Genomic DNA, 22,523 nt, shown 5'->3' on the forward strand with positions numbered 1-22,523 from the left:
CCTTACAGGGGGGTGATCAATGACAGGCGGGTGATCACCCATATACACTCCCTGATCACCCCCTGTCATTGATCACCCCCCTGTCATTGATCACTCCCCTGTAAGGCTCCATTCAGACGTCCGCATGATTTTTACGGATCCATGGATACATGGATCGGATCCGCAAAACACATGCGGACGTCTGAATGGAGCCTTACAGGGGGTGATCAATGACAGGCGGGTGATCACCCATATACACTCCCTGATCACCCCCCTGTCATTGATAACCCCCCTGTAAGGCTCCATTCAAACGTCCGCATGCGTTTTGTGGATCCGATCCATGTATCCATGGATCCGTAAAAAATCATGCGGATGTCTCAATGGAGCCTTACAGGGGGGTGATCAGTGACAGGGGGTGATCACCCTGATTACCCTGATCACCCCCTGTCATTGATAACCCCCCTGTAAGGCTCCATTCAGACGTCCGCATGCGTTTTGTGGATCCGATCCATGTATCCATAGATCCGTAAAAAATCATGCGGTTGTCTGAATGGAGCCTTACAGGGGGGGTGATCAGTGACAGGGGGGTGATTACCCTGATCACCCCCTGTCATTGATAACCCCCCTGTAAGGCTCCATTCAGACGTCCGCATGCGTTCTGTGGATCCGATCCATGTATCCGTAAAAAATCATGCGGATGTCTGAATGGAGCCTTACAGGGGGGGTGATCAGTGACAGGGGGGTGATCACCCTGATCACCCCCTGTCATTGATAACCCCCCTGTAAGGCTCCATTCAGACGTCCGCATGCGTTCTGTGGATCCGATCCATGGATCCGTAAAAAATCATGCGGATGTCTGAATGGAGCCTTACAGGGGGGGTGATCAGTGACAGGGGGGTGATCACCCTGATTACCCTGATCACCCCCTGTCATTGATAACCCCCCTGTAAGGCTCCATTCAGACGTCCGCATGCGTTCTGTGGATCCGATCCATGTATCCATGGATCCGTAAAAAATCATGCGGATGTCTGAATGGAGCCTTACAGGGGGGGTGATCAGTGACAGGGGGGTGATTACCCTGATCACCCCCTGTCATTGATAACCCCCCTGTAAGGCTCCATTCAGACGTCCGCATGCGTTCTGTGGATCCGATCCATGTATCCATGGATCCGTAAAAATCATGCGGATGTCTGAATGGAGCCTTACAGGGGGGGTGATCAGTGACAGGGTGGTGATCACCCTGATTACCCTGATCACCCCCTGTCATTGATAACCCCCCTGTAAGGCTCCATTCAGACGTCCGCATGCGTTTTGTGGATCCGATCCATGTATCCATGGATCCGTAAAAAATCATGCGGATGTCTGAATGGAGCCTTACAGGGGGGGTGATCAGTGACAGGGTGGTGATCACCCTGATTACCCTGATCACCCCCTGTCATTGATAACCCCCCTGTAAGGCTCCATTCAGACGTCCGCATGCGTTTTGTGGATCCGATCCATGTATCCATGGATCCGCAAAAAGCATACGGACGTCTGAATGGAGCCTTACAGGGGGGTGATCAATGACAGGCGGGTGATCACCCATATACACTCCCTGATCACCCCCTGTCATTGATCACCCCCCTGTCATTGATCACTCCCCTGTAAGGCTCCATTCAGACGTCCGCATGATTTTTACGGATCCATGGATACATGGATCGGATCCGCAAAACACATGCGGACGTCTGAATGGAGCCTTACAGGGGGTGATCAATGACAGGCGGGTGATCACCCATATACACTCCCTGATCACCCCCCTGTCATTGATAACCCCCCTGTAAGGCTCCATTCAAACGTCCGCATGCGTTTTGTGGATCCGATCCATGTATCCATGGATCCGTAAAAAATCATGCGGATGTCTGAATGGAGCCTTACAGGGGGGTGATCAGTGACAGGGGGGTGATCACCCTGATTACCCTGATCACCCCCTGTCATTGATAACCCCCCTGTAAGGCTCCATTCAGACGTCCGCATGCGTTTTGTGGATCCGATCCATGTATCCATAGATCCGTAAAAAATCATGCGGTTGTCTGAATGGAGCCTTACAGGGGGGGTGATCAGTGACAGGGGGGTGATTACCCTGATCACCCCCTGTCATTGATAACCCCCCTGTAAGGCTCCATTCAGACGTCCGCATGCGTTCTGTGGATCCGATCCATGTATCCGTAAAAAATCATGCGGATGTCTGAATGGAGCCTTACAGGGGGGGTGATCAGTGACAGGGGGGTGATCACCCTGATCACCCCCTGTCATTGATAACCCCCCTGTAAGGCTCCATTCAGACGTCCGCATGCGTTCTGTGGATCCGATCCATGGATCCGTAAAAAATCATGCGGATGTCTGAATGGAGCCTTACAGGGGGGGTGATCAGTGACAGGGGGGTGATCACCCTGATTACCCTGATCACCCCCTGTCATTGATAACCCCCCTGTAAGGCTCCATTCAGACGTCCGCATGCGTTCTGTGGATCCGATCCATGTATCCATGGATCCGTAAAAAATCATGCGGATGTCTGAATGGAGCCTTACAGGGGGGGTGATCAGTGACAGGGGGGTGATTACCCTGATCACCCCCTGTCATTGATAACCCCCCTGTAAGGCTCCATTCAGACGTCCGCATGCGTTCTGTGGATCCGATCCATGTATCCATGGATCCGTAAAAAATCATGCGGATGTCTGAATGGAGCCTTACAGGGGGGGTGATCAGTGACAGGGTGGTGATCACCCTGATTACCCTGATCACCCCCTGTCATTGATAACCCCCCTGTAAGGCTCCATTCAGACGTCCGCATGCGTTTTGTGGATCCGATCCATGTATCCATGGATCCGTAAAAAATCATGCGGATGTCTGAATGGAGCCTTACAGGGGGGGTGATCAGTGACAGGGTGGTGATCACCCTGATTACCCTGATCACCCCCTGTCATTGATAACCCCCCTGTAAGGCTCCATTCAGACGTCCGCATGCGTTTTGTGGATCCGATCCATGTATCCATGGATCCGCAAAAAGCATACGGACGTCTGAATGGAGCCTTACAGGGGGGTGATCAATGACAGGCGGGTGATCACCCATATACACTCCCTGATCACCCCCTGTCATTGATCACCCCCCTGTCATTGATCACTCCCCTGTAAGGCACCATTCAGACGTCCGCATGATTTTTACGGATCCATGGATACATGGATTGGATCCGCAAAACACATGCGGACGTCTGAATGGAGCCTTACAGGGGGTGATCAATGACAGGCGGGTGATCACCCATATACACTCCCTGATCACCCCCCTGTCATTGATAACCCCCCTGTAAGGCTCCATTCAAACGTCCGCATGCGTTTTGTGGATCCGATCCATGTATCCATGGATCCGTAAAAAACATGCGGATGTCTGAATGGAGCCTTACAGGGGGGTGATCAGTGACAGGGGGGTGATCACCCTGATTACCCTGATCACCCCCTGTCATTGATAACCCCCCTGTAAGGCTCCATTCAGACGTCCGCATGCGTTTTGTGGATCCGATCCATGTATCCATAGATCCGTAAAAAATCATGCGGTTGTCTGAATGGAGCCTTACAGGGGGGGTGATCAGTGACAGGGGGGTGATTACCCTGATCACCCCCTGTCATTGATAACCCCCCTGTAAGGCTCCATTCAGACGTCCGCATGCGTTCTGTGGATCCGATCCATGTATCCGTAAAAAATCATGCGGATGTCTGAATGGAGCCTTACAGGGGGGGTGATCAGTGACAGGGGGGTGATCACCCTGATCACCCCCTGTCATTGATAACCCCCCTGTAAGGCTCCATTCAGACGTCCGCATGCGTTCTGTGGATCCGATCCATGGATCCGTAAAAAATCATGCGGATGTCTGAATGGAGCCTTACAGGGGGGGTGATCAGTGACAGGGGGGTGATCACCCTGATTACCCTGATCACCCCCTGTCATTGATAACCCCCCTGTAAGGCTCCATTCAGACGTCCGCATGCGTTCTGTGGATCCGATCCATGTATCCATGGATCCGTAAAAAATCATGCGGATGTCTGAATGGAGCCTTACAGGGGGGGTGATCAGTGACAGGGGGGTGATTACCCTGATCACCCCCTGTCATTGATAACCCCCCTGTAAGGCTCCATTCAGACGTCCGCATGCGTTCTGTGGATCCGATCCATGTATCCATGGATCCGTAAAAAATCATGCGGATGTCTGAATGGAGCCTTACAGGGGGGGTGATCAGTGACAGGGGGGTGATTACCCTGATCACCCCCTGTCATTGATAACCCCCCTGTAAGGCTCCATTCAGACGTCCGCATGCGTTTTGTGGATCCGATCCATGTATCCATGGATCCGTAAAAAATCATGCGGATGTCTGAATGGAGCCTTACAGGGGGGGTGATCACCCCCCTGTCATTGATCACCCCCCCCCCCCCCCCCCCCCTGGTAAGGCTCCATTCAGACATTTTTTTTGGCACAAGTTAGCGGAAATTTTTTGTTTGTTTTTGTTTTTGTTTTTTCTTACTAAGTCTCATATTCCACTAACTTGTGTCAAAAAATAAAATCTCACATGGACGCACCATACCCCTCACGGAATCCAAATGCGTAAACATTTTTAGACATTTATATTCCAGACTTCTTCTCGCGCTTTAGGGCCCCTAAAAAGCCAGGGCAGTATAAATACCCCACATGTGACCCCATTTCGGAAAGAAGACACCCCAAGGTATTCCGTGAGGGGCATATTGAGTCCATGAAAGATTGAAATTTTTGTCCTAAGTTAGCGGAAAGTGAGACTTTGTGAGAAAAAAACAAAAAAAAATCAATATCCGCTAACTTATGCAAAAAAAAAATAATAATTCTAGGAACTCGCCATGCCCCTCATTGAATACCTTGGGGTGTCTTCTTTCCAAAGTGGGGTCACATGTGGGGTATTTATACTGCCCTGGCTTTTTAGGGGCCCGAAAGTGTGAGAAGAAGTCTGGGATCCAAATGTCTAAAAATGCCCTCCTAAAAGGAATTTGGGCCCCTTTGCGCATCTAGGCTGCAAAAAAGTGTCACACATGTGGTATCGCCGTACTCAGGAGAAGCTGGAGAATGTGTTTTGGGGTGTCATTTTACATATACCCATGCTGGGTGAGAAAAATATCTTGGTCAAATGCCAACTTTGTATAAAAAAATGGGAAAAGTTGTCTTTTGCCAAGATATTTCTCTCACCCAGCATGGGTATATGTAAAATGACACCCCAAAACACATTGCCCAACTTCTCCTGAGTACAGCGATACCAGATGTGTGACACTTTTTTGCAGCCAAGGTGGGCAAAGGGGCACATATTCCAAAGTGCATCTTTCGGATTTCGCAGGCCATTTTTTACACATTTTGATTGCAAGGTACTTCTTACACATTTGGGCCCCTAAATTGCCAGGGCAGTATAACTACGCCACAAGTGACCCCGTTTTGGAAAGAAGACACCCCAAGGTATTCCGTGAGGGGCACGGCGAGTTCCTAGAATTTTTTATTTTTTGTCACAAGTTAGCGGAAAATGATGATTTTTCTTTTTTTTTCTTTTTTCCTTACAAAGTCTCATATTCCACTAACTTGCGACAAAAAATAAAAAATTCTAGGAACTCGCCATGCCCCTCACGGAATACCTTGGGGTGTCTTCTTTCCAAAATGGGGTCACTTGTGGCGTAGTTATACTGCCCTGGCAATTTAGGGGCCTAAATGTGTGAGAAGAACTTTGCAATCAAAATGTGTAAAAAATGCCCTGCAAAATCCGAAAGGTGCACTTTGGAATATGTGCCCCTTTGCCCACCTTGGCAGCAAAAAAGTGTGACACATCTGGTATCGCCGTACTCAGGAGAAGTTGGGCAATGTGTTTTGGGGTGTCATTTTACATATACCCATGCTGGGTGAGAAAAATATCTTGGTCAAATGCCAACTTTGTATAAAAAAAATGGGAAAAGTTGTCTTTTGCCAAGATATTTCTCTTACCCAGCATGGGTATATGTAAAATGACACCCCAAAACACATTCCCCAACTTCTCCTGAGTACGGCGATACCAGATGTGTGACACTTTTTTGATGCCAAGGTGGGCAAAGGGGCACATATTCCAAAGTGCACCTTTCGGATTTCACCGGTCATTGTTTTTACAGATTTTGATTGCAAAGTACTTCTCACACATTTGGGCCCCTAAATTGCCAGGGCAGTATAACTACGCCACAAGTGACCCCATTTTGGAAAGAAGACACCCCAAGGTATTCCGTGAGGGGCATGGCGAGTTCCTAGAATTTTTTATTTTTTGTCGCAAGTTAGTGGAATATGAGACTTTGTAAGGAAAAAAGAGAAAAAAAAAGAAATCATCATTTTCCGCTAACTTGTGACAAAAAAAAAAAAATTCTAGGAACTCGCCATGCCCCTCACGGAATACCTTGGGGTGTCTTCTTTCCAAAATGGGGTCACTTGTGGCGTAGTTATACTGCCCTGGCAATTTAGGGGCCCAAATGTGTGAGAAGTACCTTGCAATCAAAATGTGTAAAAAATGGCCTGCAAAATCTGAAAGGTGCACTTTGGAATATGTGCCCCTTTGCCCACCTTGGCAGCAAAAAAGTGTGACACATCTGGTATCGCCGTACTCAGGAGAAGTTGGGGAATGTGTTTTGGGGTGTCATTTTACATATACCCATGCTGGATGAGAGAAATATCTTGGCAAAAGACAACTTTTCCCATTTTTTTATACAAAGTTGGCATTTGACCAAGATATTTTTCTCACCCAGCATGGGTATATGTAAAATGACACCCCAAAACACATTCCCCAACTTCTCCTGAGTACGGCGATACCAGATGTGTCACACTTTTTTGCTGCCAAGGTGGGCAAAGGGGCACATATTCCAAAGTGCACCTTTTGGATTTCACCGGTCATTTTTTACACATTTTGATTGCAAAGTTCTTCTCACACATTTGGGCCCCTAAATTGCCAGGGCAGTATAACTACCCCACAAGTGACCCCATTTTGGAAAGAAGACACCCCAAGGTATTCCGTGAGGGGCATGGCGAGTTTTTAGAATTTTTTATTTTTTGTCGCAAGTTAGTGGAATATGAGACTTTGTAAGAAAAAATAAAAAAAATAAAATCATCATCATTTTCCGCTAACTTGTGACAAAAAATAAAAAGTTCTATGAACTCACTATGCCCATCAGCGAATACCTTAGGGTGTCTACTTTCCGAAATGGGGTCATTTGTGGGGGTTTTCTACTGTTTGGGCATTGTAGAACCTCAGGAATCATGACAGGTGCTCAGAAAGTCAGAGCTGCTTCAAAAAGCGGAAATTCACATTTTTGTACCATAGTTTGTAAATGCTATAACTTTTACCCAAACCATTTTTTTTTTTGCCCAAACATTTTTTTTTTATCAAAGACATGTAGAACAATAAATTTGGCGAAAAATGTATATATGGATGTCGTTTTTTTGCAAAATTTTACAGCTGAAAGTGAAAAATGTCATTTTTTTGCAAAAAAAATCGTTACATTTTGATTAATAACAAAAAAAGTAAAAATGTCAGCAGCAATAAAATACCACCAAATGAAAGCTCTATTAGTGAGAAGAAAAGGAGGTAAAATTCATTTGGGTGGTAAGTTGCATGACCGAGCGATAAACGGTGAAAGGAGTGTAGTGCCGAAGTGTAAAAAGTGCTCTGGTCATGAAGGGGGTTTCACCTAGCGGGGCTGAAGTGGTTAAATGGTGGCATTAGAAAGTACAGCTTGATCTTCAAAAAATAAGCCCTAAATAAAAAAGTTATGTCTCAAGGAAGATAGGGAAGAAGAATGAAAATGAAAAAACCTCCGGTATCCTAAGGGTTCAAGCTTCTTTGGTGATTTAATTAAGTGAAGGGGCCAATGTCTGTAACTTATGCTAGTTTCATATCTGTGGCGTGTATTCTGGCAGGCTGTTCCGGCAGAGTGTAATGGGTTCTGGTGGAGACCCTGCTTCATTACGGCAAAAACACATAGAATCAGTCGGACACAAACTGCTGCACACTGCAGTTTTGTATCCAGCCGATTCCTGGCATTGTAAGCATGCTGCAGATGTGAAACTAGCCCTACACACAGCAGTACTGCATACACACCTGACAAACACAGCCCTCCTACATGCACACTTAAAACCCTGCTAAATGCACCTAACAAGCATAGCAGTACAACATGCACACAATGACAGCTATGCTACATACACACACAGCTATGCTACATGGAGTCACACTCACAGTTCCTGCAACACACATAGACATCTTTTAATAGAAATAGGTTGCATCGTTTAATAGAAATACGGTACCGCTGTGCTGAAGGTCCTCAGAAAAAAAGCTGAGGTACTGCAAAGAACTTACATGATATCACTTGTGGACTGGGCCAGTCGACATCACTCATTTTCCTGCACTTACTGTCTAGCTCTGCCAACTTGTGACATCATTGCAGATCCTGGCAGTACACAGTTAGATTATACAGCATGCAGCATTATCAGAGTTTGCAATACATCAACATGTATGGTCACCCGGAAAGGAAGTTTGCAGGAATTTTTTGGAAATATAAAAGCTGAAAGTGTGCAAATTTTTGTTTTGATCTCTTACAACTGTATATCTATGGATATATATAACTAACTGGATTTGTATTACAGTAGCCTCTACGTTTTCTATGATGCAAAATGTCTTGAAATGTATTTGGTTTACTTCAAATTCTCAATGATTTATAAAATCATGATCCATATAAATATTGTCCTAAAGAGGTTGTCCAGTTTTAGCTGCAATGGTGACGTCACATTGATAACACATTACTTCTGACAGAATTATTAGCCTCAGTGGTGTACTGAAGAGGCCAGAGATTGGCTGCAGCGGTCACATCTACATGCCGGTGTTCTGCCGAAAGTCTATAGCGGAAGTGACGTGCTGCGCAAGCGCACTTCCACAAATCATCAGAATCATTGTTTTAAAGTGACAGTCACCTCCAGTAAAATACAGCATCTACATTAATTTGTACGCTCGCCACGCATCAGGCTCGGCCTCGCTGCGCTCTGCATTTAGTAAAACGAACTATGCCGCCATTGATAGTAAAGAAGGAAATGGATGGTAAAGAAAGAGGCTATTCATCTCTTTCTTTACCATCCATTTCCTTCTTTACTATCAATGGCGGCATAGAGTTAGTTTTACTAAATGCTGAGCGCAGCGAGGCCGAGCCCGATGCGTGGTGAGCGAAGCGAGGCCGAGCCCGATGCGTGGTGAGCGTACAAATTAATGTAGATTAATGTAGCTGTATTTTAACGTAGATGACTGTCACTTTAAGAAATCTATACCCTTAAGTGTGCGCACGCGCGGTGTGCGAACTACTGCAGTGGAGGCTGCAGGAATGCTTCTCTGAAGTACGCTTGTGCGCTTGCGCAGCGCACCACGTCACTTCCGCTATAGACTTTCGGCAAGCTATAGAGATTTGGCAGAACACCGTCACTGCTGCAGTCAGTTAAACTGAGCCCGGCCAGGAGCCCTGGAGAGGCAGTGCTGGATCTGTCGGGTAAGTAGCGTTTAGATCCCATGTGTTGTCTTGTATCTTCCTGAAATTGGACAGTCCCTTTTAAGCAAATCAAATTATGTTGAGATTGTGGAGGACAAAGTGCTAAAAACCCATAAACGTTTGTTATTATACTTGCAGTTCTGGATTTGGATCAGCAGGTCTTGTAGTTCAGCCAGGGATGGATGCCACATATCAACGTAAACTGCGTCAAAAGCAGCTGCAGCAGCGATTCCGTGAAGAGATGGAGAAAAAGCAGTTACGGAATTCGACGACCTCTGCAGACCTAGGACAAGGTGGTAAGAGAACTGCTGACTGGAAGCTGGAAGTGAATTGTCACCAGAGAGATTTCTACTGAAAGCATCTGCAAAATCTTACTAGATCTATAAATACCGGCTGCATTTGTAGGGCCATGCTGGGTCCTTTGGACCATTCAAAATTGTGTTGGGGCCTCGTGCATTAAATGAGTCTGCGTAGTACTAGCGTGTTACATGAGTGCTTTCATTACATGTGATTAGAGATGAGCGAATTGAAGTTGACGATGTGGAATTCGATCCGAATTTGAGGAAAAATTCGATTCGCACCTAATCCAAATTTTCTCACTCTTCGTAGTAACAAATTGCATTTTTTCCTAAAATGGCTTCTGCATGTGTGAGGACATGGAGCAAGGAACTCTGGGAATGCGGGATCACCCATAATGCCATGAATGCAGCCAATCAGCAGACAGCTAGCCCTGTGATGTCACAGCCCTATAAATAGCCTCAGCCATCCTGGATTTTGCCATTTTCCAGTGTACTTGGTGCAGGGAGAGACATCTGCAGGGGCTAGGGACAGTGCTAGGAAAGACTTTATTGTTTGTGCTAAACAATTTACAAGTGTAGGGAAAGGATAGGGAGGAATCGTTCCACAGCATTTGTGAAGAACAGGGTTCAGTAGGGGAGGTTACAGCCTGGGTAATAGGAACAATCCTATTACACCTTGCTGCACTGACTGGGGATCCAAATTGCCATTATACAGCTTTTGTAATTCCAGCAAACCGTTCTTGTTATTGGGGTGCAAGTGCTGTTTGATACAGCCATTAACAGGGTTTATTACAAGGAAATAATTCTATGTCTTATTTTCCCTTGTGCAGTTAAATGTTCTAAAGCATTTTTTGGCTTGTATTAGTGGGAAAAAAGGGCTTATTAGCCGTTGTGTGGTGAAGTGCGAAAATTACAGCCCTTTTTGGCGTGTATTAATATATTTGCCGTTCAGCAGTGCGGTTATATGTTCTAAAGCCCTTTTTGTTGTGTATTAGTGGCAAAAGAAAAATATATTTGCCATTCAACGGTGCAGTTATATGTTCTAAAGCCTTTTTGTGGAGTGTATAAGTAGAAAAAAGATAAATATATTTGCCGTTCAGCGGTGCAGTTATATGTTCTGAAGCCCTTTTTGTCATGTATTAGTGGCAAAAGTAAAACATATTTGCCGTTCAGCAGTGTAGTTATATGTTCTAAAGTCCTTTTTTGCGTGTATTAGTGGCACAAAAAAAGTATTTGCTGTTGTGTGGTGAAGTGATAAAATTGCAGCCCTTTTTGGCAGTGTATTAATGGGGGGAAAAAGGGCTTATTAGCCGTTGTGTGGTGAAGTGAGAAAATTACAAACTTTTTTTGGGTGTTTTCAATTTCCTTTTTAATTATTTATTTGATCTAACAGTATGTCAGACAGAGAAGCGTCAGGCCCTGCACAGGGAAGTGGCAGAGGCCTAAATGTTTCTGGCACAGGTCACAGCAGAGTAAGGGGGCGTGGCAGCAGGAGTCGCAGCGAGAGCCCTGAGCTCCCGGTGTCATCTAGCGGTCGTGTCTTGACCAGCAACCCAGTGGTTCCTGAATGGTTGAATCGGTCATCCACTTCGTCCCAAGGGATATTGGACACCCCCAGTCAAGAGTCAGTGGGTTCGTGCCCTCACCTGTCCTCAACCTGCCTCTGTCCTTTTCTGTTCCCTCAGCCAGAGAATTATTATATGCTGTGGGCTCAGCCCCACTATACAGCGAGGACGAGCTACTAGAGGACAGTCAGCAGCTACTGGCCAGCCAAGATGTGGAGGAGACATCCGCCTCTTCCTCTTCTAGGCGGGCAAGTAGTAACGAAGAGAGTGGCGTGGGAGCAGGTATTGCAAGTGGTGGGGCTCCTGACCCAGAGACCGTTGAGGAGGACATCAGTGACGTGCAGACAGTACTCTATGATGATGATGTAGCTGATCGCACTGGGGAGCCTGGTGAATTAGGGGCTTCATCATCATCATCGGGAGAAGAGGGTGGCAGCTTGCCCGTGAGGCAGCAGCGGAGCCAGCAAGCTGCTAGCATAGCCGGTAGTCAGCAGAGTGGCAATAGTGGGAGGTCGGTAGCCAAACGTGCCCAGAGTAGACCACCCGCTTTGCAGGAGCATACCTGCCTGCAAAGTAGAGGTGCACCAGGTTCACGTAAGCAGCGGCGGTAGCAGTCAGTCAGTGTGTAGTGTTGGGGGTACAATCACCTACTCGGCGGTGTGGCAGTTTTTTGTTAAGCCATCGAGGAGGTGAACATGGCCATATGTAGAATGTGTGGGCAGAAGGTGAAGCGTGGCCAGGGTGCCAATGTTGGCACCACAGCCCTGTGTCAACATATGCAGTGTCACCATAAATGGTTTGGGAGAACCGTGGCTCCAATGTGGTGGTACAGCCTGCCGCAGCAACCGCTGTATCACCCAGTGGCATGCACCCGGTTTCAGTCAGTTAAGGCTCCACCACCTCAGCCGAAGGAAGCTGTCTGTCCTTCCCATCATCTGCTGGTCCTGATGCTCCTGCTCCTCCTCGTCAGTCATTCCGTCAGCAATCGATCACTGAAGCGATTGCCAAGAGACAACAGTATGCGTGCACTCATCCAACAGTGCAGCAGCTGAATGTGCTTCTGTCCAAGTTGCTGGTACTGCAGTCCCTCCCTTTCCAAGTGGTGGACTCTGCACCTTTCAGAGAACTGATGGCTTGTGCCGAGCCGAGGTGGAGAGTCCCAAGCCGTCCTTTATTTGCCAAATAGGCAGTACCAGCTCTGCACACACATGTAAAACAGAAGGTGGGCCAGTCCTTGAGCCTGTCGGTGTCTGCCAAAGTGCACGGCAGTGCCGACGTTTGGAGCTGTAAATATGGTCGGGGACAATGCATGTCCTTTATGACTCACTGGGTGAATGTGGTTCCTGCACAGCCACACCAGCAACTTGACCAGGTGATGCCGTTTCCGCCTCCACGTTGTCACACCGTTGGTCCTGCAACAATGTCCGCCTCTGTCTCCTCATCCTCCACTGCAGGGACAATTCACAGTGCCCCTTCAGCATACCAAATGTGCAGGGCACGGCGGTGTCACTCTGTTCTGCACCTCGTTTGCCTGGGCAAACAAAGTCACACAGGGTAGGAACTGCTCCGTGTCCTTCATCAAGAAATCGAATCCTGGCTTTCTCCGCGACAACTCAAAATTAGAACCATGGTGACCGACAATGGGAAGAACATGGTGTCAGCACTGCGTCAAGGAGGGCTGAGCCATGCGTCCTGCATGACACACATGTTCAGTCTGGTTGTCAAATGGTTCCTGAAGTCTTCCACCCATCTGCAAGACATCCTAAAAAGTACACCCTCCTTGAGCTGCAGCGGCAGAACGGCATCCCCGAACATAGGCTGATATGCGACTTTTTCACCCGTTGAAATTCCACCCTCCATATGTTGGACCGACTATATACGAACAGAGAAAGGCCATAAACATTTTCTTGATGATCCAAACGGACAGGAGTACTCCTCTGTGTAGCTTCGATGTCAGCCATTCGTGACACCTGCAGTTTGCTTAGGCCCTTTGAGGAGGCCACGTTATTTGTCAGTCACCAGGACTACGGGATGAACAATGTCATTCCACTGCTCCATGTCCTGTAACAGATGCTGGTAAATCTGTCTGGTCAGGGGACTGGAGACTTGGCGCCTAGATATCACAGCCACATGAGCCCTGTGGGGGCTCAACTGGAGGAGGACATTGGAGCACAAGCAATGTGTAGTGAAATGGGTGGCTTTTACACACAGGTGACATGAGAGGAGGAGCAGGAGCAGCTACAGGGTGATGAGGAAGACGAGGCAGAGGACCCAGACACACTGTGACAGTATGCAGTGGAGATGGAGGCAAGGAGTCCCTCCGAGTCACTTGCACAAATGGCCCGATGCATGCTTGCTTGCGTAGTGACAGCTGAATTGTCACCATTCAGCAGAGGGGTGACTTCTGTCTCTCGCTACAGGTCCAAAATGGGGGCCTTCTTTACACCCGCTGAGAGGGAGGACAAACGGAACTACTATAGAGACATCCTATGTAGTGAGTTGGCCGCTGCTTATATTCGCCATTGTCCATCCTCTCGCAGGTCTGAACGCAGGAAGGGGGGGGTCATGTTCCTCTGCGCTCACGGACCTGAACCAGCAGGTGGTAGCATACTTGGTGGCATACTGTTAACCAACATTGAAGATCCGCTGGACTACTGGGCAGCCAAACTGGATTTGTGGCCGCAAAGTTTGCCCTGGAAAAGCTGTCCTGCCCGGCCAGTAGTGTGGCATCAGAGCGGGTGTTTAGTGCGGCGGGGGCCATAGTTACCCCAAGAAGACCTCTCCTGTCCACCTAAAATGTGTAGCGACTGACCTTTGTCAAGATGAATCAGGTGTGGATCAGCCAGCATTTACACCCACCAATGCCTGATGCATCAGACTAGATCAGTGATGGTGAACCTTTTAGAGACAGAGTGCCAATCTTCAACCAAAAAACCACTTATTTATCGCAAAGTGCCAACACAGCAATTTACCCTGAATATTACAGTCCGATATAGTACATCTTCTATGTACTTTATCATTTGGCTATAATAACGTGCCTACATTTAGTGCGCTGCTTGTGCTGTACATAGTACGCTGATGAATGGCGGGTAAAGTCTAAGGCATATTGGTATGCCTTAGACTTTTTCCAGGGTGCGGGTGCTCACAGTGCCATAGGTTCGCCACCACTGGACTAGATCATCCATTGTGCCACACCAACACTTTGACAAAAGAGACCGGTTTCTTCTGGCTTACCTGCCTCAGCTACTATTCTGATGCTGCCACCCGCCTGATGCCAAGTGCTCCTTCTTTCACCCACCATCTTCAGCTGGTACTCGTGTTGCCATCCACCTCCTCACTATGTCACCTTGCCACTTTGTGGTCTCCTGATGCTGCTGTCACCTTCACACTATGTCACCTTGCCACTCTGTAGTCTCCTGATTCTGCTATCACCTCCATACTGTCATTGTGCCGCTTTGTGGTCTCCTAATGCTGCTGCTGCCACCTCCACACTGTCATAGTGCCACTTTGTGACCTCCTCCTGATGCTGCTGCTACCTCCACACTCTGTCATTGTGCCACTCTGTGGGCCCCCTGGTGCTGATGCTGCCGCCACCTCCACACTTCATTGTGCCACTCTGTGACCTCCTCCTAAAGCTGCTGCTGCTTCCTCAAGACTTTGTCATTGGGCCACTCTGTGGTCTTCTCATGCTGCTTCCACCTCACCACTATGTCATAGGGTCACTCTGTGGACTTCTCATGCTGTTCCCACCCTCCCCACTTCACGCCTTTCAGCCTGGCTGACATCATCATTTATTCGACCCTTCTTCTGATCTGTCAGAAGGAAGGAAAAATGAGACACACAATGGATCCTGTCTGTGTAGCACCTGTAAGGCCTAGATGGTCCCATCAGAATTGTCTTGTGATTTGGAAGCCAAAAGCAGGAGTGGGTTCAAAACACAGAAGACATGCAAATATTCCATTCATCATATCTCTGTTTTGGATCCACTCCTGTTTTTTTCTGGAATTAGCAATAGTGATGGATTACTGACCAAATGCTGACCGAGTGAAGGAGGATCCGTTTTTGGGGGGTTATTGTTCTGACTGATCAGAGGAAGGGCAAAATAATCAGCGACGTCAACACAAACTTACCGCTGACACCCTCTCCACTTTGTTGGGGGGGGCTCTACCACTGTATAGGCTCTCTGCAACCAGGAAATAGTTTTTTTTTTTACGCGATTCGCAGCAAATTAATTCGTATTGAACCAAATTTTTTCAAAAAAATTCGGCGAACTTGCCTCATCGAATTTTAAAAAAATTTGCTCATCTCTACTTGTAATTGATGCACAGGACACTTAGGCCTCTTTCACACAAATGATACGGATTGGCTCTGGATGCGTTCAGTAAAACTCGCACTATTTTGCAAGCAAGTTCAGTCAGTTTCGTCTGTGATTGTGTTAAGTTATTCAGGTTTTTTTCCACGCAGGTGCAATGTGTTTTGATGCGTTTTTCACACGCGTGATAAAAACTGAAGGTTTACAAACAACATCTCTTAGCAACCATCAGTGAAAAACACAATGTATCCGGATTTGGTTTCGGATGCTATGCGTTTTTCACTGAAACCCCATTGACTTCTATGGGACCAGGGCTGCGTAAAAAATGCAGAATATAGAACATGCTGCGTTTTTCACACAACGCAGAACTAGTGCGTGGAAAAAACAACGCTCATGTACAGAGACCCATTGAAATGAATGGGTCAGGATTCAGTGCGGGTGCTATGCATTCACTTCACGCATTGCACCTGCCTGGAAAACTCACTCATGTGAAAGGGGCTTTATTTATAACAATCGCACATTTCTCTCCTGTTAATGGGTGGATATATTTGAGTGTAAATGTACTATTCTATTTTCAAAACTCAAATTAACCCCTTAAAGATAATGAGCTGCTTAACCGCCTCCGGACCGCCTAACGCAGATGTGCGGTCCGGAGGCGGCAGCGCTGCGCACAACGACGCATATACGCGTCATCTCGCGAGACGCGAGATGACGCGCTATGCGGCCCGCGCATGCGCAGTTCGGGCCGGCATTTCGAAGAGGACCATTTCGTCATCAGCTTGCCAGCCAATGATCGCGGCTGGCAAGCTGATGATTTTCAAAAAATCCAATCACAGAGCCAGATAACAGATCATATTTGTAAATATGATCTGTTATATGACTGCCTGCTCCTCTGCTGGTTCTTTTCGTCGGTTGGATCCAGCAGAGGAGCAGGCTACACAGTGAGTACACCAAACAGCACACTTTAGCCCCAGATCACCCCCCTGAACCCCAATTAACCCTTTGATCACCCCTTTGTCAATCACTAGTGAAAGGAAAAAAGTGATCAGTGTAAACTGTCACATTTTTTTTTTCACTGGTATTGACCGTTAGGTTTTAGGTATAGTTTAGGCCCCTTGGTTAGGTAGTTAGCGATCAGTTAGCGCCCAGGCCACCACACCGCAGTCGTTATTCGCTGATTAGCGTATCGCTAATCAGCATTTGTACTTTTATAGTATCTGGAAGTGATCAAAACTGATCACGGTCAGATCTATAATTGTATTAGTGTCACTTTAGTTCGCCCTCCACCCAAAACGCAGTGTTTGCCCGATCAGGCCTGATGGGTCGCCCACACGTGCGTTCACCCACGCCCGCCCCACCGCAGTGACAAAAAAAAAATTTTTTTTTTGATCACTGCACAATCACTTTACACGCACTGCGGCGATAAAAAAATCAGTTTTGATATTTTTTATCAACCGCAGCGGCCTCCGGTACTTCGCTAGCCTCCCCTTTGTAAGACAGGCTTGCTTTTTTTTTCTTGGGTAGTCTCAGGGAATACCCCTAAATTTAGTTGCCCAAAATGTCAAACAGGGGTTATTCCTCTGAAGAGGCCTACAGGCTTCTGACCCAGTCGGATGAGGAGTGGGAACCCTCATCTGATGAATCCAGCGGGTCAGAATACGAACCTGTAGAAAGCAGTGGCTCTCTGACCCAAAGTTCGGACGAGGAGGCTGAGGTCCCTGATACCACCAGGCGTACCCGGCCCCGTGTCGCTAGACCACAGGTTGCGCAGGATCCGCTTCAAGAGCAGCAGAGTGGGGCTGGTGCTGTCGGATTACGTGGTGAGGCATACACCAGCAGCCCAGCCCTCCCTCGACCTAGTACCAGCACTGCCGTACAACCTGGTGAAGTAGCGAGCACCAGAAGGGCAGTTGAAGCTGGTACGGTGGCACGTGCAGTAGTGACCCCGTCGCAGCCACCGCAAAGACGTGCCCGTAGAGCCCCTAGAATCCCTGAGGTGCTGGCAAACCCTGATTGGCAGTCCCCAACTTCAGCCGCACCTGTAGTTCCCCCTTTCACCGCCCAGTCTGGAGTTCGGGTTGAGACAGCTCAGATCGGTTCGGCCCTGGGATTTTTTGAGCTGTTCTTGACTGCGGAGCTCTTAGACATAGTTGTGGCCGAAACAAACAGGTATGCCACACAATTTATCACCGCTAACCTGGGAAGCTTTTATGCCCAGCCTTTCCGGTGGAAACCAGTCCAAGTTTCCGAAATTAAAACTTTTCTGGGCCTCCTCCTCAACATGGGCCTGACAAAAAAGCATGAATTGCAGTCATATTGGTCCACGAACCCAATTCATCACATGCCCATATTTTCTGCTGCTATGTCCAGGGCACGTTTTGAGGCCATCCTGCGTTTCCTGCACTTTAGTGACAACACCGCCTCCCGTCCCAGAGGCCACCCTGCTTTTGACCGGCTCCACAAAATTCGGCCCCTCATAGACCATTTCAACCTGAAATTTGCAGATTTGTATACCCCAGAGCAAAACGTCTGCGTAGACGAGTCCCTGATACATTTTACCGGGCGCCTTGGCTTCAAACAATACATCCCATCCCTCTCCGGGAACGGATTAGGGAAGATCTTAAGAAATGGTCGAAAGGGCTGCACACATAGTTTGGCAGATGCGCCATTTTCAAAATGAATATTCTCCCTCTTTCAGACCCTTCCTATCAAACTACCCGCTAGCTTTTTTAACAAGATGCATGGAGACATATTTAGGTTCATTTGGGCGAAGGGTAGCCCGAGACTTGCCAGATCTCTCTTACATGTACCGAGGGACAAAGGAGGACTAGGAGTACCTGACTTACGTAAATACCATTCAGCTTCCCTGCTTCAGAGGACAGTGGATTGGTGTAGGCATTTACAGCTCAAGCAGTGGGTATCAATTGAACAACTGTGCTCGAATTGCCCATTAGGGTCCCTACCTTGGGTGACTTTTAAACTACCTTCAGCCCTAGCTAACCATCTCACAATTGGACCCACTATCTCACAGTTCCATAGAATTAGAGAAAATCCTCTGATCTCCCCCTCCCCCTCACCTTTATTTCCCATCTTGGGAATCCCACTTTCCCAGCGGGATGCAAGGGTGGTCCGTTCTTGCAGTGGAGAACTAATGGTAGATCCCGAGCCCCTTCTTCAGAACCTCAGGTAGATGGCGCTCTTATGACGAGATCCTAAGTATAACAGATCCCTGCTCTTTGGGCTTCTGGAGAGCTAGGCAGTTGACGCACTTTCTATCTTCTATTCCGAACTCTACGGGGTATGATAGGGCTCTCACATCGTTTGAGAAAATATGTGTTGGGGTAGGCGCCTATAGACATTCCCTTTCTGAATGTTATCAGTCTTTGATAGCTCCTCGTCAGGACTACCTTCCTCCGTTTGTGGCTAAATGGTCACAAGACCTAGGTGTTAACATCCCCTCCGACCACTGGTTAAAACTCTTCACTCTACTGTACAGGGCATCCATAGCGAGTAGGTTCCAAGAGGCGGGATACAAGATAATGTCCAGGTGGTACTACGTTCCAACCAGATTGCAGAAAATTTTCCCATCTGCGTCTCCTAATTGCTGGCGCTGTGACTCCGGTATGGGCTCCATGTTACACATTTTCTGGGAGTGCCCAAAAATTCGTCCTTTTTGGCAGCTGGCTCATAAGACCCTGTCTTCAATTTTCCGACTCACGATTCCATTCACCCCTGGTTTCTTTTTATTATTTTTCTCGGATCTGCCAATGAGTGTGCTCCGGAAGTCCTGTCTGTGCTCCCTGGTGATAGCGGCTAGGTCTTGTATCCCCGCGAGATGGAAACGCTCGGTGCCTCCGACTGTCGGGTTTTGGATCCAGAAGGTAGAGGAGATCCGGAGAATGGAGGAACTTACCTCTCAGCTGAGAGCCAAACATAAAGCCTTTCTTGATTCATGGGCTCCCTGGTTTTCTTTTCAGGAGTCGCAGGAGTTCCAGGACCTTCTGGTCTAATTGGTGGATTCCACTTGATACTTTTTATTTACTCCTTATGTGATATCCTCTCCCTCCCCCTTTAATGTCTACTGTTTGTGTGTATTGTCATCCTTCACCTGTTGTTACTGTCTCCTTTTTATTTTTATGGGCCAGTTATAAAGGGTCCTTGCTTGGGCGAGGTGCCTTCCATTATGCCACAAGTGCCATAAGATATTATTATGGGAATTGTTGTTTGGTGTAATTTAATTTTATTTTTTATGCTATATTTTTATTACAAGGATTGTATGTCCTTACGATTGCATATTTGGACCTTGATATTTGCTTAAATAAAGAATTAAAAAAAAAAACAAAAAAAACAATACATCCCAAGCAAGCGCGCCCGGTATGGGGTCAAATTGTATAAGCTCTGTGAAAGGGCCACAGGCTATACCCACAAATTTCGGATCTATGAGGGAAAAGATCAGACCCTGGAGCCGGTCGGTTGCCCTGACTACCTGGGGAGCAGTGGGAAGACAGTTTGGGACTTGGTGTCACCCTTATTCGGCAAGGGGTACCATCTTTATGTGGACAATTTTTACACAAGTGTGGCCCTCTTTAGGCATTTGTTTCTAGAACGGATTGGCGCCTGTGGTACCGCGCGAACTAGTCGCGCGGGCTTCCCCCAACGGCTCGTTACCACCCGTCTTGCAAGGGGGCAGAGGGCCGCACTGTGTAACGAAGAACTGCTCGCGGTGAAATGGAGAGACAAGCGTGACGTTTACATGCTCTCCTCCATTCACGCAGACACGACAATACAAATTGAGCGAGCAACCCTGTGTCATTGAAAAGCCCCTCTCAGTCCACGACTATAACCTTCACATGGGAGGGGTGGACTTCAATGACCAGATGTTGTCTCCGTATTTAGTTTCCCGCAGAACCAGACGATGGTATAAGAAGGTGTCTGTATATTTAATTCAATTGGCTCTGTATAATAGTTTTGTTCTCTACAGTAAGGCTGGGAGAACTGGATCCTTCCTCAAATTTCAGGAAGAGATCATCGAGAACCTCCTGTACCCAGGAGGTTCCGTGGCCCCATCCACCAGTGTAGTTAGCCGTCTACACGAGCGACATTTCCCCAATGTCGTTCCTGGTACCTCAACCCAACTGTCACCCCGAAAAAGATGTCGTGTCTGTAGCAGGAGTGGAATAAGGCGTGACACCCGCTATTTCTGTCCTGACTGTCCTGACCACCCTGCCCTATGCTTTAGAGAGTGTTTCCGGAAGTACCACTCACAGGTACACTATTAGCATAGGGATCATCTCACCAGGACAGGCACACAGGGCTATTAGGGCCCATTCACTCACACAGCTGCTGCAAACGTCTCCTTTCACATGGGACAAAGTGCATAACGCACTTCGCCACATCTTTGGGCGATTTGCGCTTTGCACATTGACCCATGGGGAAGGAGAGGTTTGTTCTATAAAGGTAAAAAAAAAACACCAGTAAGCAAAAAGGTTAATGTTCAGTTAAAAAAGTTAAAGTTTATATGTTCGGTTGCAAAGTTAATAAAATTATTGCGTTGCGGCCTTTTTTTTTTTTTTTACCTTCCAGGTGGACCAACCGATCGATTAGCTGCAGCACTGATGTGCATTCTGACAGAAGCATTGCGCTGCTGTCAGATTACACGCAAGTCGGTGTATGCGGCGCTGCAAGACGAGATTTTCTCCTCTGCAGTAACAGATACGTTTGCCGACGCATACGAGCTGAGGAGGAGGCGGCGTTCCTATGCTTTGGCAAACACTTTGTATATATATAAAAAAAATAAAAAATCCCGGCAATGATTTATTCATCCACATCGATTGATGCGAATGGAGAAATCTGGTTTGCCAGGGCATATGAGCTAAGTGGGTATGGATGTAGGGCGGAGCTCCTATGTCCTGGCAGACGCCTTTCCCCTCCATTTGTTTTTTTTTGGGCAGAGATTTTTTTCATCCACATTGATCGATGCGAATGAAGAAATCTGTGCCGTTCATTTTTTTCTTTCAGCCCAGAGGCTGAACGGAAAAAAAAATCTCATTACCTGTATGCTCAATATAAGGAGAATAGCAGAAACTCCTAATGCTGGCCATACATGTAATGATTGCGGAGACCCTCAAATGCCAGGGCAGTACAAACACCCCACAACTGACCCCATTTTGGAAAGAAGACACCCCAAGGTATTTGCTGAGGGGCATATTGAGTCCATGAAAGATTTAAATTTTTGTCCTAAGTTAGCGGAAAGTGAGACTTTGTGAGAAAAAACAAAAAAAAAATCAATTTCCGCTAACTTATGCGAAAAAAATTTTTTTCGATGAACTTGCCAGGCCCCTCATTGGATACCTTGGGGTGTCTTCTTTCCAAAGTGGGGTCACATGTGGGGTATTTATACTGCCCTGGCTTTTTAGGGGCCCTAAAGCGTGAGAAGAAGTCTGGGATCCAAATGTCTAAAAATGCCCTCCTAAAAGGAATTTGGGCACCTTTGCGCATCTAGGCTGCAAAAAAGTGTCACACATCTGGTATCGCCGTACTCAGGAGAAGTTGGGGAATGTGTTTTGGGGTGTCATTTTACATATACCCATGCTGGGTGAGAAAAATATCTTGGTCAAATGCCAACTTTGTATAAAAAAAATGGGAAAAGTTGTCTTTTGACAAGATATTTCTCTCACCCAGCATGGGTATATGTAAAATGACACCCCAAAACACATTCCCCAACTTCTCCTGAGTACGGCGATACCAGATGTGTGACACTTTTTTGCTGCCAAGGTGGGCAAAGGGGCACAT

At 47.3% G+C, this 22,523-nt stretch overlaps 1 protein-coding gene across 4 annotated transcripts in view; it reads left to right on the plus strand.

Annotated features, from left to right (window-relative positions):
* The window catches only part of RAD52 (RAD52 homolog, DNA repair protein), an 89,751-nt gene that overhangs the window by 32,481 nt on the left and 34,747 nt on the right, over positions 1-22,523 (plus strand). For 3 of the 4 annotated variants that reach the window (XM_044277989.1, XM_044277990.1, XM_044277992.1), the window contains exon 9: positions 9,694-9,851. In XM_044277989.1, the coding sequence (XP_044133924.1) occupies positions 9,694-9,851 (158 nt within the window). The remainder of the gene's footprint in view (positions 1-9,693; positions 9,852-22,523) is intronic. The other variant, XM_044277991.1, reaches the window with a different exon arrangement.

This window comes from Bufo gargarizans, chromosome 2 (assembly GCF_014858855.1).
Source record: "Bufo gargarizans isolate SCDJY-AF-19 chromosome 2, ASM1485885v1, whole genome shotgun sequence".
NCBI classification, from domain to species: Eukaryota; Metazoa; Chordata; class Amphibia; order Anura; family Bufonidae; genus Bufo; species Bufo gargarizans.